This window comes from Tamandua tetradactyla, chromosome 4, assembly GCF_023851605.1.
Source record: "Tamandua tetradactyla isolate mTamTet1 chromosome 4, mTamTet1.pri, whole genome shotgun sequence".
Classification (NCBI taxonomy): Eukaryota; Metazoa; Chordata; class Mammalia; order Pilosa; family Myrmecophagidae; genus Tamandua; species Tamandua tetradactyla.
In genome coordinates, this window is record NC_135330.1 from 33,021,667 (window position 1) to 33,041,139 (window position 19,473).

The 19,473-nt window shown below is 35.0% G+C and overlaps 1 protein-coding gene across 13 annotated transcripts in view; it reads left to right on the forward strand.

Moving 5' to 3' along the window:
- Positions 1 to 19,473, forward strand: part of RALGPS2 (Ral GEF with PH domain and SH3 binding motif 2) — a 264,908-nt gene that overhangs the window by 101,759 nt on the left and 143,676 nt on the right. For 12 of the 13 annotated variants that reach the window (XR_013174130.1, XR_013174132.1, XR_013174129.1 and 9 more), the window contains 2 exons: positions 9,752 to 9,856; positions 11,042 to 11,092. Coding sequence is in view for 2 of the 13 variants with exons in the window: in XM_077157113.1 (XP_077013228.1) it covers positions 9,752 to 9,856; positions 11,042 to 11,092 (156 nt within the window). In the remaining 11 variants the exon portion in view is untranslated. The remainder of the gene's footprint in view (positions 1 to 9,751; positions 9,857 to 11,041; positions 11,093 to 19,473) is intronic. The other variant, XR_013174134.1, reaches the window with a different exon arrangement.

Consider the following 19,473-nt stretch of genomic DNA (forward strand, 5'->3'; position numbering starts at 1 on the left):
AGTGAGAGTATTTGTCTTTGGATGCCTTAGTTTGGACATTTTTATGGCCTTAGAGCTATATAAACTTCTAACAATAAATTCCTTTATAAAAGCCATCCATTTTTGGTATATTGCATTTCTGGCAGAATTAACAAACTTAAAACATATATCATACTTGTTTTTTTCTTTCTTTTCCCTTACTGCAAATTCCTTTTCTATATAACTGATGTTTGTGATATATCAGGCTGAACCCTTTCTCATTTCGGTTTCTTTATTTTTAAAAAATGCTTTATTTGTGGTTACCTGGGGTTTATATTATATAACCTGTATCTGTAACTGACAAGTTTGAAAAGATACCACCTTAGCTTCAATAGAATAGATATTCTCCATTCCCATATCCCTCTTTCCTCTTCTTCTCTTGTTTTTGTCCCACTTCATCACTCTATTTTGCATGGCTTTTATTAGGAAATATGCCCTTTTTTTGTTTAATTTTATTCTGACCCTTATGGGAATGAAAGAGTAGAATTGTGTATTGACAGTACAATACTACTGGATTTTGAATTTACCCTTTTAGTTACTTTTACCTATAATCTTTATTTCTTCACATTTACTTAAGCCATTCTCTCTTGTTTTTTTCTTTTCAACCTGCAGAATTTACCTTTAGTAATTCTTGTGGTGTTGGTCTTTTGTGGATGAACTCTCTTAGTTGCTGAGTATTTTAAACTATCCCTCATTTTTGAGGGACAGTTTTGCTGGATAAAGAATTTTTGTCTGGCAGTTTCCTCTTTCAATATCTTAAACATATCATACCATGCCTTCTCACTGTCATGTTTTCTGATGAGAAATTGGCACTTAGTTTTATTGAGGAGCCTTGTATGTGATGAATCAGATTTCTCTTGCTGCTTTCAAAATTCTGTCTATCTTTATTATTTTGCATTCTAATTAATAGGTGTCTTGGCATATCCTATTATGATTTTTTTAAATTTCTCATACATATATATAGCTCTGCATGAATACATACACAGAGAGGTAGACATGTGATATGTATATCATAGGGAATTTTGCTCACAATGCTTGGTGTGTGTTAGTGTGCATGGGACGGTAATTGAACCTGGGTCTTCTGCATGGCATGTGAGAATTCTAGTACTGAACTACCTGTGTATCCACCATCTATTATGATTTATTTTGTTTGGAATATGTTGTGCTTCATGGACAGGTATATTCCTGTCTTTCATAAGAGTTGGGAAAATTTCAGCCATTATATCCTCAAATATTCTTTCTGTCCCTTTTTTCTTCACTTCTCCTTCTTGATCACCCATGATGTGTATATTGGTGCATTTCATGCTGTCACTCAAATCCTTGAGATACTGCTCAATTTTTTCTATTCTTTTCTCTTCCTCTTCTTTTGGATGATTTTGATTGTCCTGTTTTCTAGTTGCTGATTCATTTTTCTGTTTCTTTACATCTTCTGTTGTATGCCTCTAATATATTTTTAATCTCTACTGTTGTACTTTTCAGCCCTATAATTTCTGTTAAATTTCTTTTTATACTTTCAAATTCTTCTTTGCACTCATACATTGACTTTAATGTTCTTTATCTCTTTATGCATAGTTTCCTTCACTTCTTTTGAATTTATTTAGGTTTGTCTAAACTTCGTTGATTAGTTGTTCCAAATTTTGTGTTTCTTTGAACCATAACTTCTGTTTCTTTCTATGGCTTGTGATTTTTTGCTGTTATTTATACATTTGATCATCTTGACAAGTTAACTCTGAAGGTTCTCTTATCTAGGGCTCTATTCTTTTTTTTTTTTATGGTACAACTCATGAAAACAGCAGCACATATATACATTACTATATCTACACATACACATCATCAGACTAATGATGAGTTCCACAAAATGTAAAGACAATTGCATTTTGCACTTTGGGGAAACATGAACTGGGAAGTAGTCATGACAGGTGAGCATCAGTGATCTACAAGTCTTAGAAAAGTCCAGGTCCTTGGCATTATAAAACTTTTTCCAAAATATCCCCCAAGAATATTCATAGCTCTGTATATCAAATTAGTCACAATATAGAAGGGAGAATGTTCTGTATAGATAAGTATAGCTAATGTAACAGCAGGCTTTTGGTGTAATTTTATTGAGATTTATTCATACACTATACAATCCACCCAAAGTATACACTCAAATGTTCACAGTATCGTCACATAGTTATATTCATTGCTTTTTTTTTTTTTTTTTAGCTCAGATGCAGCTTCATTCAGTTTTTTAACATGATTACTTTACAATTAGGTATTATTGTGCTGTCCATTTTTGAGTTTTTGTATCTAGTCCTGTTGCACAGTCTGTATCCCTTCAGCTCCAATTACCCATTATCTTACCCTGTTTCTAACTCCTGCTGGACTCTGTTACCAGTGACATATTCCAAGTTTATTCCCGAATGTCGGTTCACATCAGTGGGACCATACAGTATTTGTCTTTTAGTTTTTGGCTAGACTCACTCAGAATAATGTTCTCTAGGTCCATCCATGTTATTACATGCTTCATAAGTTTATCCTGTCTTAAAGCTGCATAATATTCCATCGTATGTATATACCACAGTTTGTTTAGCCACTCGTCTGTCGATGGACATTTTGGCTGTTTCCATCTCTTTGCAATTGTAAATAACGCTGCTATAAACATTGGTGTGCAAATGTCCATTTGTGTCTTTGCCCTTAAGTCCTTTGAGTAGATACCCAGCAATGGTATTGCTGGGTCGTATGGCAATTCTATATTCAGCTTTTTGAGGAACCACCAAACTGCCTTCCATAGTGGTTGCACCATTTGACATTCCCACCAACAGTGGATAAGTGTGCCTCTTTCTCCACATCCTCTCCAGCACTTGTCATTTTCTGTTTTGTTGATAATGGCCATTCTGGTGGGTGTGAGATGATATCTCATTGTGGTTTTGATTTACATTTCTCTAATGGCCAGGGACATTGAGCATCTCTTCATGTGCCTCTTGGCCATTTGTATTTCCTCTTCTGAGAGGTGTCTGTTCAAGTCTTTTTCTCATTTTGTAATTGGGTTGGCTGTCTTTTTGTTGTTGAGTTGAACAATCTGTTTATAAATTCTGGATACTAGACCTTTATCTGATATGTCATTTCCAAATATTGTCTCCCATTGTGTAGGCTGTCTTTCTACTTTCTTGATGAAGTTCTTTGATGCACAAAAGTGTTTAATTTTGAGGAGTTCCCATTTATTTATTTCCTTCTTCAATGCTCTTGCTTTAGGTTTAAGGTCCATAAAACCACCTCCAATTGTAAGTTTCATAAGATATCTCCCTACATTTTCCTCTAAATGTTTTATGGTCTTAGACCTAATGTTTAGGTCTTTCATCCATTTTGAGTTAACTTTTGTATAGGGTGTGAGATATGGGTCTTCTTTCATTCTTTTGCATATGGATATCCAGTTCTCTAGGCACCATTTATTGAAGAGACTGTTCTGTCCCAGGTGAGTTGGCTTGACTGCCTTATCAAAGATCAAATGTCCATAGATGAGAGGGTCTATATCTGAGCACTCTATTCGATTCCATTGGTCGATATATCTATCTTTATGCCAATACCATGCTGTTTTGACCACTGTGGCTTCATAATATGCCTTAAAGTCAGGTAGCGCGAGACCTCCAGCTTCGTTTTTTTTCCTCAAGATGTTTTTAGCAAATCGGGGCACCCTGCCCTTCCAGATAAATTTGCTTATTGGTTTTTCTATTTCTGAAAAATGAGTTGTTGGGTTTTTGATTGGTATTGCATTGAATCTGTAAATCAATTTAGGTAGGATTGACATCTTAACTATATTTAGTCTTCCAATCCATGAACACGGTATGCCCTTCCATCTATTTAGGTCTTCTGTGATTTCTTTTAACATTTTTTTGTAGTTTTCTTTATATATGTTTTTTGTCTCTTTAGTTAAATTTATTCCTAGGTATTTCATTCTTTTAGTTGCAATTGTAAATGGGATTCGTTTTGTTTCTTTTTTTTTATTATTAGTGGAAAAAAAAAAGAAATTAACATAACATTTAGAAATCATACCATTCTACATATGCAATCAGTAATTCTTAACATCATCACATAGATGCATGATCATCGTTTCTTAGTACATTTTCATCGGTTTAGAGGAACTAGCAACACAACAGAAAAAGATATAGAATGTTAATATAGAGAAAAGAAATAAAAGTAGTAATAATAGTAAAAAAAAATAAAAAAACAAACAAACAAAAAAAACCCTATAACTCAGATGCAGCTTCATTCAGTATTTTAACATGATTACTTTACAAAAAAGTAATTTTGAGTTTTTGTATCTAGTCCTGTTGCACAGTCTGTATCCCTTCAGCTCCAGTTACCCATTATCTTACCCTGTTTCTAACTCCTGCCGGACTCTGTTACCAATGACATATTTCAAGTTTATTCTCGAATGTCCGTTCACATCAGTGGGACCATACAGTATTTGTCCTTTAGTTTTTGGCTAGACTCACTCAGCATAATATTCTTTAGGTCCATCCATGTTATTACATGCTTCATAAGTTTATCTTGTCTTAAAGCTGCATAATATTCCATCATATGTATATACCACAGTTTGTTTAGCCAGTCGTCTGTTGATGGACATTTTGGCTGTTTCCATCTCTTTGCAATTGTAAATAACGCTGCTATAAACATTGGTGTGCAAATGTCCGTTTGTGTCTTTGCCCTTAAGTCTTTGAGTAGATACCTAGCAATGGTATTGCTGGGTAGTATGGCAATTCTATATTCAACTTTTTGAGGAACCGCCAAACTGCCTTCCACAGTGGTTGTACCATTTGACATTCCCACCAACAGTGGATAAGTGTGCCTCTTTCTCCACATCCTCTCCAGCACTTGTCATTTTCTGTTTTGTTGATAATGGCCATTCTGGTGGGTGTGAGATGATATCTCATTGTGGTTTTGATTTACATTTCTCTAATGGCCAGGGACATTGAGCATCTCTTCATGTGCCTCTTGGCCATCCGTATTTCCTCTTCTGGTAGGTGTCTGTTCAAGTCTTTTTCCCATTTTGTAATTGGGTTGGCTGTCTTTTTGTTGTTGAGTTGGACAGTCTCTTTATAAATTCTGGATACTAGACCTTTATCTGGTATGTCATTTCCAAATATTGTCTCCCATTGTGTAGGCTGTCTTTCTACCTTCTTGATGAAGTTCTTTGATGCACAAAAGTGTTTAATTTTGAGGAGCTCCCATTTATTTATTTCCTTCTTCAGTGCTCTTGCTTTAGGTTTAAGGTCCATAAAACCGCCTCCAATTGTAAGTTTCATAAGATATCTCCCTACATTTTCCTCTAAATGTTTTATGGTCTTAGACCTAATGTTTAGATCTTTGATCCATTTTGAGTTAACTTTTGTATAGGGTGTGAGATACGGGCCTTCTTTCATTCTTTTGCATATGGATATCCAGTTCTCTAGGCACCATTTATTGAAGAGACTGTTCTGTCCCAGGTGAGTTGGCTTGACTGCCTTATCAAAGATCAAATGTCCATAGATGAGAGGGTCTATATCTGAGCACTCTATTCGATTCCATTGGTCGATATATCTATCTTTATGCCAATACCATGCTGTTTTGACCACTGTGGCTTCATAATATGCCTTAAAGTCAGGTAGCGCGAGACCTCCAGCTTCGTTTTTTTTCCTCAAGATGTTTTTAGCAAATCGGGGCACCCTGCCCTTCCAGATAAATTTGCTTATTGGTTTTTCTATTTCTGAAAAATGAGTTGTTGGGTTTTTGATTGGTATTGCATTGAATCTGTAAATCAATTTAGGTAGGATTGACATCTTAACTATATTTAGTCTTCCAATCCATGAACACGGTATGCCCTTCCATCTATTTAGGTCTTCTGTGATTTCTTTTAGCAGTTTTTTGTAGTTTTCTTTATATAGTTTTTTTGTCTCTTTAGTTAAATTTATTCCTAGGTATTTTATTCTTTTAGTTGCAATTGTAAATATGATTCATTTCTTGATTTCCCCTCAACTTGTTCATTACTAGTGTATAGAAATGCTACAGATTTTTGAATGTTGATCTTATAACCTGCTACTTTGCTGTACTCATTTATTAGCTCTAGTAGTTTTGTTGTGGATATTTCCGGGTTTTCAATGTATAGTATCATATCGTCTGCAAACAGTGATAGTTTTACTTCTTCCTTTCCAATTTTGATGCCTTGTATTTCTTTTTCTTGTCTAATTGCTCTGGCTAGAACCTCCAACACAATGTTGAATAATAGTGGTGATAGTGGACATCCTTGTCTTGTTCCTGATCTTAGGGGGAAAGTTTTCAATTTTTCCCCATTGAGGATGATATTAACTGTGGGTTTTTCATATATTCCCTCTATCATTTTAAGGAAGTTCCCTTGTATTCCTATCTTGTGAAGTGTTTTCAACAGGAAAGGATGTTGAATCTTGTCAAATGTCTTCTCTGCATCAATTGAGATGATCATGTGATTTTTCTGCTTTGATTTGTTGATATGGTATATTACATTAATTGATTTTCTTATGTTGAACCATCCTTGCATACCTGGGATGAATCCTACTTGGTCATGATGTATAATTCTTTTAATGTGTTGTTGTAGGGCTCTATTCTTGATTGGCTTTGTGTTAAGGTTCTTCTTTGGTGCTTGATCCAACTTATTCTAGACGTTTAGAATAGCCTGTTTACTGATCAGATTTTCTCAGTTCTTATCTGATTCTTTTCCTGATATGCGGTACAGTTTTTAAGATTGTTTTGTATAATTTTTCACCTCTGAGAGAAATCTTTTTTTCCTCTGATACTTCACCAGGAATTTTGATCTGTTGTGTTTGCTTTTGTGCAGAATTTTCTTCCCAACTCCGTGATTTAGTTATATTCTTTCCCTCACCCAGCTGCCCAATTTTCTTATACTTCTCAGTTTGAGATCCTCCTGTTTTATGGCAGTTTAATTTAACTTCCTCCACCCCCTATTGTTTTCTGTGTTATCTTTGTTTTGCCTCTGTTTTCTTCTCCAGGAGAAATTGGGGAGCCAGATGTTGACCCCTATCTGGAAAGGTGGGTCACTCCAGAAAAGTTCATTTTGCATTTAGGTGGTCTAGGTAACAGAAACTGTAATAAATGAGCATACTGTTTGCTACCCACAGTTCTACCACATTATCTTCCCACTCCCTCACCATTGCCCTTTTTATAGCACTTTTCCACAGCTTGTGTTCTTCCCTCTCTGTGGACTTGGGTTACAAAGTGCCTGAGTGTGCATGGGGTTCTGACTTGCTGCTTTGAGGCTTAATATCTGTGTCCCTGGTGGGAGGAGGGATCAGGGCTGCTGACTGAAGCAGGAAAAAGTGGTTTGGTGGGTTCAGGACAGAAATTTCTTACCTTGTAATGTTCCTTTTCTTCAGTCTAGCCTACTTTATAGAATCCTTCTCCAGCCTCTACCATCCTCCAGAACTCTAAGCAAGTGGGATTTGTACTTTTATTTAGTGAATCTCTGGGGAGGTTTTTTCAGAGGATGTCTAACATCACCATATTGATGATACCATATTGTAGCTATATGTTTTTATTTCTCTTAGAGATATACCTAGGAGTAAAATTGCTGGGCCATATTAATTGTATATTTAACAATTTGAGGAACTGTCAAACTGTTTTTCCATTAGTGTTTCAATTTCTCCACATCCTTACCAACACAATGTTTCAAAGATAGCAGCTTTAATGATTGCTACCAGGGTTTGAAAAACATCTGATTCAGCAGTATTTTGTTACCTTTTGTGTAAACTAAAGTTTGTTGTTTGAATGATTAATTGTATCTATTTTTTTTTTTTTTTTTTTTTTTTTTTGGGCATGGTCATGCATCGGAAATTGAACCCGGGTCTCTTGCATGGCAGGCAAGAATTCTGCCCCTGAGCCACCCTTGCATTGCCCTGTATCTAATTTTTTAAAAAGTTTAATTTTGAATTTTTGCATAATTTGAGCCTGATATACTCAAGTAAATCAACACTTTGGCTCTTATATGTGTTTCTCTTTTATTTCTGAAACTTATGTAATTTTTATACCAAGGACCCTTTTAAGCACTTTATAGTTACTGTCTTTGTACCATATCTCTGAAATCATGATATATCTTACAGTTGATGATAAGTCATAGTTTAAACACATATAACATAATGATGTTAGGATCTTATACAGAATGACACCTTAAATTTTTTGACAAAAGTTATTAACTTACTTAATCCTTCCAGTGACCTTATGACATAGGTCCTATTATTATCCCCATTTTATAGACCTAATATACAGAAAAGTTAAATAACTTTCAAGCTAATAAATGGCAGAGTCTAGATTTGAACTCACACAGTCTGGCCCCAGTTTTCGTGCTCTTAAGCATTGTGCTTTATTGTAGACACACAAAGAAATATTCTAAGTTTCTGTTTCGTCTCTAAACTAAGTTTCACAGTACTTAGATTATATTTAGTTTAGTTTATTCTTTATCAATAAAAGGACCATTTCATATGAAACTTACCCAGTCTTTACAGATTCCTCATGATTTTCTAATATTACCTAATGTCTTATATAGTAAAAAGTGGCACTTTACTTTTAAAGTCATGATCTTTTCTGTTGCCTGTATTCTTTATTTTGATTAAAACATTCAAATTTAAAGAATCAGTGGGACTGTTGGTTAAGGACATTTAGTGAATTGGTGAATTGAATTTAATGAAGTTGTAATGATTATGAACCCCCATACTAGATATTTTGTTGCTAGTACAAAGGGGGGAAAAGGTAAAAATAAAGAATAATGACAGGTGCTCAGAATTGATGTATAACAGCTGGTTGTTTGACTTATGCATTGATAATTAGATGCATTAAAAAATTAGGTTAATTTTTTTATGCCTATAACTATGGTCTTATATCCTACAATCATTTACTAGAACCCTGTCTATATGTTTTTCTCGTGATGTTTCTCTGAAAATAGCCAGTTGATGCAGAATACATTTTTTTTTTGTATGCTGTATGGAGGGGGTCACATTTCATTCTTTTTCCTTGTGAGTATCCCGTTATTGCAGCACCATTTGTTGAATTTTTGTTTGTTTGTTTTCTTTCTTTTGTTGGCTTGTTTATTTGTTTTGGAAAGTGCACGGGCCAGAAATTGAACCTGGGTCTCCAGCATGGCAGGCGAGAATTCCACTACTGAATTACCCTTGCACCCCCTGATGCAGAATACATTTTTATCCTATGGTACAAATGAAATAGAAAATTTAGCATAAGATTTTTCTGGGCCAAAAGTATCCTTTTGATCTACATGTAGCAATAGCAAATTCGAACTTAAAACAAACTTAGAGCAGAAAACCCTTAATTTGAAATAATGGTAGGAAGAGCAATATCAATTACACTATCTGTGACAGCTAGCACTTAATAAGAATGGACATGGATTATACAACTCTTAAATTCATGAGGTTACTCAGAATGTTTTCTTGTGGTTTGTGTTTTCAAAATAATTTTCTATTCCTTAATAAAAATTAATTTTAAAAATTAGTTTTATATCCTTCTCTTTTGCTTAACAATCTAAACTTCAAGTTTCCTACCCTTTATCTAATGTCTTTCAACTAAGCAGCATATTCTGCTCAGCTCTTCTTTTTAGCATTTGTTTAAATTATGAACCACTGTTCTTAGTGTCTTCAGTTTTTAATGCCCACCTGGTTTCTGTCACATTGACCATGAGACAGTATTAAAATAGCTGCATTTTCTTTCAATTTGACAGAAAAGTAGCAGCTCTGAATCTTTAAGTGACAAGGGTTCTGAATTGAAGAAAAGTTTTGACGCTGTGGTATTTGATATTCTTAAGGTTACACCAGAAGAATATGCGGTAAGCCTCTCTCTTTTTCAGTTTTTCTGCTTAATTTACATTTTGGTGCAGTAGACCTAGAACCTTAGGCTCAGTGGAGGAGGTGCTTAAAAAAACCAAAAAAGCTGGATGTTGGGAATTGATGGGGAGAAGCACAACAATGGAGAGAGCCCAGAGGAGTGTGGTGGGGAAGGTGAGAAGAGCTGTAGATGTTTTTAGTACAGCTTCGTAAGTTATACATCCAAATTGTTAAGTAAAAGTAAGTAAATATTTATCTTTATGGTAGTTACTTTCATCCCTACTTAAACCACCTCCCCAAGCCAGCTGTACTTTTGTCAGCATTTCTCAGAGATTATTTTAACTCTTACTAAATTGAAAAATTAAAGATGAAGATATTATTACAGTATCAAGAAAAATACTTTAAAAACTTTTATTTTTGACTGACATAAATGCTCATTTACTTATTTTCTTTTTTATCCTTGTCTTTTTAAATGTAATATATTGATTTCCTGATATTGAAACACTTATACATTGCAGAAATAAACTGTGCTTGGTCATAGTATATTATTCTTCATATATTGCTGGATTTTACTTTAGTTTTATAGTCGTAAATGTGATAGGTCCATAGCCTTTTTAGTTTTCTTTCTTTCTCTTTGAGGGGGGGTGCATGGTCCAAGCATTGAACTCAGGTCTCCCACATGAAATGCGAGCATTCTACCGCTGAGCCACCCATGCACCCCTCCATAGCCTTTTAAATTCTTAAATGTAGGATGTTTTGCTACTAGTGTAGTCTCATTTTTAATAAATTAGGAAGGAAACCTTTTTATCTGTATCAAATTTTATGTTACTATTTGAGGAGATATAATTTAGTCCTTATTAACCGAAACAATATTCAATGAATCAATAGATCTGATTTTTTTAATTTTGATTTAATGTGTGACCACATCAAAATTTAATTTTTTTTCTAACTTTACTTCATTTATCTTACAGTAATGTGAACGGGCATGAGATGCTTAGAAATATTTATATTTAATTGACAGGGACTAAATTTTCATTTTTATAAGTCTTTCATTATAAAATTGTATCTGTTCTAGTGAAGATTTGAGTATTTGTAATGTTTTGGTACAGAATATAATTTTAATTTGGAATATATGGTATATCATAGAATTTCAAGGAAGAAGGGATCAATTTCTACTTTTATTTCAGGGCCAGATAACACTAATGGATGTTCCAGTATTTAAAGCCATTCAACCAGATGTGAGTAGTTTTAAGAACTTTCCTTTTACATATGGAAAATGATCTGTTATAGTATCCCAAATTAGGAATTTTTTGAAATGTCAGATTTTACTTCGTGTTAATTTTTAAATGTTTAAATCTTTGTTTTTTAAAAATATTTTTATTGAGATATTTTCATGCACAATACAGTCTATGCAAATCAGTGGCCCACAATATCATCACATTTTTGTGTATTCATCCCCATGAACATTTTTAGAACATTTACATCACTCCAAAAAATAGAAATAACAAAAAGAAAAAGAAAAAAACGTATCCCATACCCCTTACCCCTCATTCTCACTGACCACTTGTATTGCAGTCTATCCATTTTTTAACCCCTTATCCCCACCCCTATTATTTATTTATTTATTTTCCTTATATTTTACTCATCTGTCCATACTTTAGATAAAGACAGCATCAGCTACAAGGTTTTCACAATCACACGGTCACATTGTAAAAGCTATATAGTTAATATAATTGACTTCAAGAATCAAGGCCACTGGAATACAGTTCGACAGTTTTAGGTTCTTCCCTCCTGCCACTTCAATACACCAGAAACTAAAAAGGGATATCTATATAATGCGTAAGATAACCTCCAGGAAAACCTCTCTACCCTGTTTGAAATCTCTCAGCCACTAAAACTTGATTTTGTCTCATTCTCTCTTCCCCCTTTTGGTCAAGAGGCTTTCTCAGTCCCTTGATGCCTGGTTTGAGCTCATTCCTGAGAGTCCTATCACAAGTTGCTAGAGAGATTTACACCTCTGGCAGTTATGTCCTACAGAAGGGGGAGGGCAGTGAGTTCACCTACCAAGTTGGCTTAGAAAGAGGCCACATCTGAGCAATAAAAGAGGTTCTCTGGGGGTGATTCTTAGGCATAATTTAAGTAGGTTTAGTTTCTTCTTCTTTGCAGGAAAAAGTTTCATAGGGATGAGCCCCAAGATCAAGGGTTCAGCCTATTGAATTGGTGGTTCTCATTGCTTGAAAGAATATCAGGAATCCCCCAGATGGGGAAGTTGAATATTTCCTCCTTTCTCTCTAGTCCCCCAAAGGGGCTTTGCAAATATGTCTTTATTCTCTGTTGGTATTGTTTGCTAAAGCTACCAGAATGCAATATACCAAAAATGGAATGGCTTTTAAAAAGGGAACTTATTACAAGTTTACAATTCTAAAGCCATAAATATATCCAAACTGAGATCCAGGGAAAGATCTCTGGCTTAAGAGGCTAATCTGGAAAGGCACGTGATGGAGTCTGCTGGTTCTTGTTCCCAGTTCATTGCATCCAGCTTCCTATGCCAGTGGTTTCCTCTCTAAGCCTTCAGTTAGTTTCTGTGCGACACAACTCTGGATTCTGGCTTGCTTTAGTATCTCATGGGAAGGCACATGGTGACGTCTACTAGGCATGTGCTTTCTCTGTTGACACTCCAAGCATCTCCAAACATCCTTGTCTCTGTCAGCTCTGAAAAAACTGTTCTGCAAGCATCTGTACCTGAGGTTTCTTCATAATGTTTCCCCCTTTTAAAGGATTCCAGTAAACTAATCTAGACCACCTCAAATCGGTGGGGTTACATCTCCATCTAACCAAAAGGCCACACCCACAGTTGGGCATGCCATATCTGCATGGATATAATCTAATAAAAGAGTTTCCATCCTACAATATTGAATCAGGATTAAAGGACATGGCTTTTCTGGGGGCACACACAACACTTTCAAACTAGCACACTGCCCAAATTATTCTGGCATGTTTTGGGGCATCACACTAACCTGTGCAAACTAATAAGATCTCACTCCCTATTCAAGATTCCATGTATTTATGATGTTCGAATAACCTGACCATACAAGTTAAATTAGATAATGCACTACCTAAATATAATTTTTACACCAAATAAACATCTTTTCCTTTGGTCTCACACAGAAGTTGGCATTTTAAAATATAGACCATATCATCCTTTAACCTGTATTCTGATTTACCTTAGTTCTATACAGATCAGCTTCATTTATATCTCTAGTTGAAGTCTGATCACTTTTTCAACTTTTTTAACAGTTGCAGTATAATACTGACTTTTATAGCTTCAGAACTCTAATTCTGAGTTTCAGGTGTCACACAAATACTGAAGTTCCAGGGAACAACCAGGTTATACACAAATAGTTCAATATCCGAATTTAAAAATTAACACTTATAACTCCAGAATAGATATGACTGCTATAAGAGCTTGCAATCTAGGACCCTTTACAATAGACCCTAACCTGATAACCCATGCTCCCGACTTCACTTCTCTGAGTTTGTGAATTATAGTTAGTCCATATGAGTGAGGCATGATAATATCTTTTTGTTTCTGACATCATTTCATTCAACATACTGTCCTCAAGGTTCATTTACCTACTTGTATGCTTCACAACTTCATTCTTTCTTGCAGCTGCTTAGTAGTCCACTGTATGTATGTACCACAGTTCCCTCTTCCATTGCTCAGTAATTGTACACATAGGCACATGTAGATGGGACTGTTTGAATCATTTCGTTTGATTCAGTTATATGATTTCACAAAAGGGGTCTTAGAGAAGTGGAATGATTTGCCCATGGCTTTAAAAATTTGAAGGTAGGTTGGTGTGTTGGTTTGAAATGATATATGAACCCTAGAAAAGTCATGTTTTAATCCTAATCCCATTTTGTAAAGGCAGCCGTTTCTTTTAATACCTATTCGGTATTGAATGTTTGAAACTGTAATTAGATCGTCTCCTTGGAGGTGTGATTTAATCAAGAGTGGTTGTTAAGCTGAATTAGCTAGATTTGGGTGGGCTTGAGAAGTTTCTGGAGTCCTATAAAAGAGGAAACATTTTGGAGAATGAAGGAGATTCAGAGAGACCAGAGAATGCTGCAGCACCACAAAACAGAGAGTCCACAAGCCAGTGACCTTTGGAGATGAAGAAGGAAAATACCTCCCTGGGAACTTCATGAAACCGGAAGCCAGGAGAGAAAGCTAGCAGATGACACTGTGTTTGCCATGTGCCCTTCCAGCTGAGAGAGAAGCCCTGACTGTGTTTGCCATGTGCATTCTCACTTGAGAGGGAAACCCTGAACTTCATTGGCCTCCTTGAATCAAGGTATCTTTCCCTGGATCCCTGTGATTGGATGTTTCTATAGACTTGTTTTAACTGGGACATTTTCTCGGCCTTAGAACTGTAAACTAGCAATTTATTGAATTCCCTTTTTAAAAACCATTCTGTTTCTGGTATATTACATTCTGGCAGCTAGTAAACTAGAACAGTTAGAAATTACAAACTAGGTTTCACAACTCACTGTAGTTATTCTCCCTTATACCTTTAATTTGTCACTTTGTGCATGTGAGTTGACATTTTGGAGAGGAGAGCAATCATGAAGGCATTTTTTTCTTTTAATTAAAAGAAAGGGACCTAAATGTTTATTATGCACATCCCCTCTGTAGGGCATTTACTGTGGTATGTGTGTGTGTGTAGTGTTACTATCATTTTCACAACTCAGATATGGTGGTATCTCCATTTTACTGATGAGGAATCAGAGTGACAGTTGTCCTTGAAACACAGCTAAGTGTTGAAACTAGGTTTCAGACTCTTAAAAAGGGATGCTGTTTTTACTTTATCATGTAAGAATATCAATAAAACCAAAGTCATTGATAATTTTTAGTACCATAGGACAGATACTATTTTGGCTCTTTTGGGAACAAAATATTATGGATTAGTTGTGATAGGAACAAGTCTAGAGTAGCCCCGATCACTATTTATAACTACTGAAACAAGTTAGAGAAAATATCTGCTGCTTGTATGGTAGAAGATGTTATTAGTCCTGTAATTTTTTAGTAAGTTACTTAATGTTTAAGTATCTCAGGTTTGTCACCTGTAAAATGAAGGGGTCCTAAATGATCTCTGAGTTCCTGTCATTACCTCAATTCTGTGTTTTCCAGGACATTCCCCCTATACTGTGCTCACTGAAAAGAACCATTGAATTAGCAATTAGAAGAACAACAATCTCTTCTAGCAATAAAACATGAGAAAATTGGTTTTATGTTTAAATGGCAAAAAACTGAACTGTTAATTTCCTTGCCTCCCTGAACAAAACAAACAAACTAAATTCTTTTAGAAATTAAAATTGTTTTGCCTTGAAATTCAGTGATGTTCTCCTTAGACATGTTTTTTCCTTTTGAATAAATTGCAGTGACTGCATCGATATTTCAGTTCAGATCAGCACTGTCCAATAGAAATACAGTGTGAGTTACTTATATAAATTAAAATTTTCTAGTAGCCACATTAGAAAGTAAAAGAAACTAATGAGAGTAATTTTAATAATGTTCTTATTTAAATTTACTACATCCAAAATATTACTGTTTCAGCTTGTAATCACTATGAAAATTATTGAAATATTTTATGTTCTTTTTCCCTGTAGTGTAAGCATGAAATTTATTTTATGCTTGTAGCATGTCTTTATTTGGAGTAGGCACACTTCATGTGCTCAGTAGCCATTTGTAGCTAGTGACTTGAACATTGAAGATCTAGATATAATAACTGCTTGAGGCCATAAACTAGGCTAAATTTTTTTATTCCCGTGGGGCATCTAACAATACTTTGTGAAATGTAAAGGTATACCTTAAAATTCCTTTGACCTCACTCTATATCTAATTCAATACCAATCCTATAGATTTTTTTAACTTCCTAACTATGCTGTCTATTTTTACTCTCAATACCCCAATCCAAAATAACCATCTTCTCTCAACTGAATTACTGTAATAGACTTTTACCTAATCTCCCTGTATCTACCCTGTTCCCTCTAAGCTCTTCTGTACACAGTTGCCATCGTAATCTTTTCAACATGCAAATCTGATCAAAACCCCTGCTTAAAACACATCAGACTTCTTGTAGTCCTGAGGACAAAGCCAAACCATCTTAATATGGTCTACAAATCTCTTCATAGTTTTGTTTCTTCCTACCTTCTCCAAGCTAATTTTATCCCTTTTCCACCTCTTTCTGGTCTTAGTTACACTGGCCTTTTTATAGTCCATCTCACCAGGGAGCTGTCCACATCCTGGTTAACTCCTAGTTACCTTTCATTTCAAGTGTGACTTCCTCTGGTAATCCTTTCCCGCTTCCCTGCAAGCTGTCCTAGCATTCTGTTCTAATTCACTGGCCTTGTCAGTTGTAATTTTACATTTGTGCTGTGATTTAACACAAATGTAAAGAGCCGACCCGTATGTGAGGTAGTTATAGTTGTTGGAGACACAGAGGTGAGCTAACAGGCTAAAATTTCTGCCCTTGTGGATCTTACCTTTGAGTGTGGTGAGATAGACAGTATCGTAGAACAAAACAAAACAAAAACAGAGGTAGGGAGTGAGGGCAGTGAGAGTTGTGATTTTAGACAGGATGATCAGGGAAAGCTTTACTGAGAGTGACATCCAAGCAAAGACCTGAAGGAGGTGGTCGTCAAGCAACTGGTGTATGGGTGTTTGGGAGAATAGTGTTGTAGGCAGCGGGCAGAGCAGGGGTAAAGGCCAGTGAGCTACAATGGAGTGAGGGATGGAGGGAATGTAGTAGAAAATGAGAGGTAGAGTGGGAGGGAGATGGTGTGAGGCCTGGAAGACCATGACTGAAAAGAAGGGATCAGAGTGATTTGAGCAGAGTGACATTTCCTGACTTAGGCCGGAAATTAAGGTTTGGGGGAAGTCAGTATAGAGATGGTGTTTAAAGTGTGGATGAGATTACAAAGAGAATGAATATAGATGGGAGGAAAGAAAGGTCCTGATTAGAGAGGGGAAGCCAGCAAAAAGAGACTCAAAATCCACAGCCAGTGATTTAGAAGGAAAACTAGATTATCGGGATATTCTGTGAGCCAAGTGAAGGAAATATTTTTAAAAAGTGAGTGGAGATTGTTGAAAGTGTTGTTAGTCATGAATTTATTTGGTTGATGCTTCCCTCTTCTGCTTGGTTTTAAGCTACATGAGGTCAGAGACCAACAATTTTTTATTACTATTTTATCTGTCTGGCATATATAGTGAGAGCTCAATATTTAGAATGAAAGAGTGAACATAGTGTTAGGCAAATATTGTTTAATGAGAAAATGTTTTAAATATTTGACAGCAGTTGTACCACACCAATACTAGGAATCAACAGTGAGGATGGGTAGGGAGTATGGGATGTTTTGGGTTTTCTTTTATATTTTTATTTTCTCTTTTTCTTTTTGGATTAATGAAGGCTTAATTCTAAAATTGATTTGTTGTGGTGATGAATGTGCAGCTCTGTGATGATACTGTGAGCCATTGATTGTATACTTTGCATGAATTGTATGATGTGTGAATATCTCAATAAAATTGCATTAAAAAAAGACAAATTGACAGCAACAAGTCTAAAAGAATGCAAGATGTAGTACCAACATGTTCTTATGTCAATCCCATGAAATCATCAAGACTACCTTAAATCTGGCAGCATAAACAGGAGCTTGTCATCTAGCAGAAGAATGTTCTCTAATTATATTATGAAATATTGAAAAAGGCATGAAGAGCCACTGAATTGTACACTTAAAAGTGGCTAAAATGGCACACTTCATGTTACATATATTTTACCCTAATAAGAAAAAAGAAGACAAATATTAAGGTGAAGTTCCTATGTACTTAACCAGTCCTGCTGATGCTTTTGTGTATCTCCTCCCACATTACCTCTCTTCATTCCTCCCACCACAGTGACCACTGTCTAATATTAATCTGCACCATTATAATACATTTACTTTTTTCTATAAGTTTATGTATCCATTAGCAATATGTATGCTATTGCATGTTTTACATTTTCATATAAATGGTATTCTATTGTTTTTGTCTTAAGCTTGCTTTTTATGTTCAACTTTGCTGACTAATATACATGTTGATATATGCATTCATGTACATTAATTTCACCAGCTATTTAGTATTATAACCTATGATATATTTAGTGTTCTGTTGCTGGATGTTACAGTGCTTGAATAATTTAAATGAAGCTGTTATGAAAAAAATTTAAAAATTTTTATTGTGATAACATAATAAACATAAAATTTCCCATTTTTGCCATTTTCAAGGATATGAAAATTCTTTTCTTTGTTTCCTTGTCTATAAGAATTTTTCTAAGAGTAAAATTAGTAGGCTGTAGAGCATGAGCATTTTAAAATTTATTAAATACATCAAATTGTTTCCCAAATATTGTTTTTTATTAAGCCAAAAAATTTTGCTGTTGATAAACTTGACAAAAGATTTTTTAAGATGTGATATTAGTCTCATTTATCAGTATATGTTTACCTCATTATGTATTAAAATATTACCTTCATTAAAAAATTAAGGAATTTCTGTTGTTACATTATGAAATGAGAGTAGTTACTGTGAAAATCTATAACCAGTACTTTTATTTTCATGTTTCTGTCCATCATACCAATGTTCAGGTCTCTACTTGAATTATATATTATTTTTTATAAGATCTTTAGTTGAGTTGAACCAAAACTATATAAATGAAAGCTCTTTTTTTAATTAATTTTTTATTATCAAACCAAAACAACATACAAACATGAATATTCTTAACATATAAACATTTCGTGCATGGTATACAATCAGTGGCTCACAATATCATCACATAGTAGTATATTCATCACCATGATCATTTTTTAGAACATTTGCATCACTCCAGAAAAAGAGATAAAAAGCTCATACATACCACAACTCCTCCTCCTCATTGACCACTAGTATTTCCATCTACTCAATATATTTCAACCTTTGTTGCCGCTATTTTTTTTCTATATCCCTTACCACTCCCTTTCATTGTTCACTAGTATTTCAATCTACTCAATTTATTTTAACATATGTTCCCCCTATTTATTTATTTTTAATCCTTTTTTTTTTTTTACTTATCTGTCAATATTCTAGATAAAAGGAACATTAACACAAGGTTTTCACACTCACATAGTCACATTGTGGAAGCTGTATCATTATACATTCATCTTCAAGAACCATGGCTACTGGAACACAGCTCTACAGTTTCAGACACTTCCCTCTCTAATACAGCTTAAATTAAAAAGGTGATATCTGTAAAATGCATAGGAATGACCTCCAGGATAACCTCTCAACTCTGTTTAAAATCTTTCAGCCACTAGCATTTTATTTTGTCTCATTTCTCTCTTCCCCCTTTCAGTCGACAAGGTTTTCTCAGTCCCTTGATACTGAATCCCAGGTCATTCTAGGATTTCTGGCCCACATTGGCAGGAAGGTTTACACCCCTGGGAGTCATGTCCCACGTAGAGAGGGGGAGGGCAGTGAGTTTGCTTGCCATGTTAGCTGACAGGCCACATCTGAGCAACAAAAGAGGTTCTCTGGGGGTGACACTTAGGC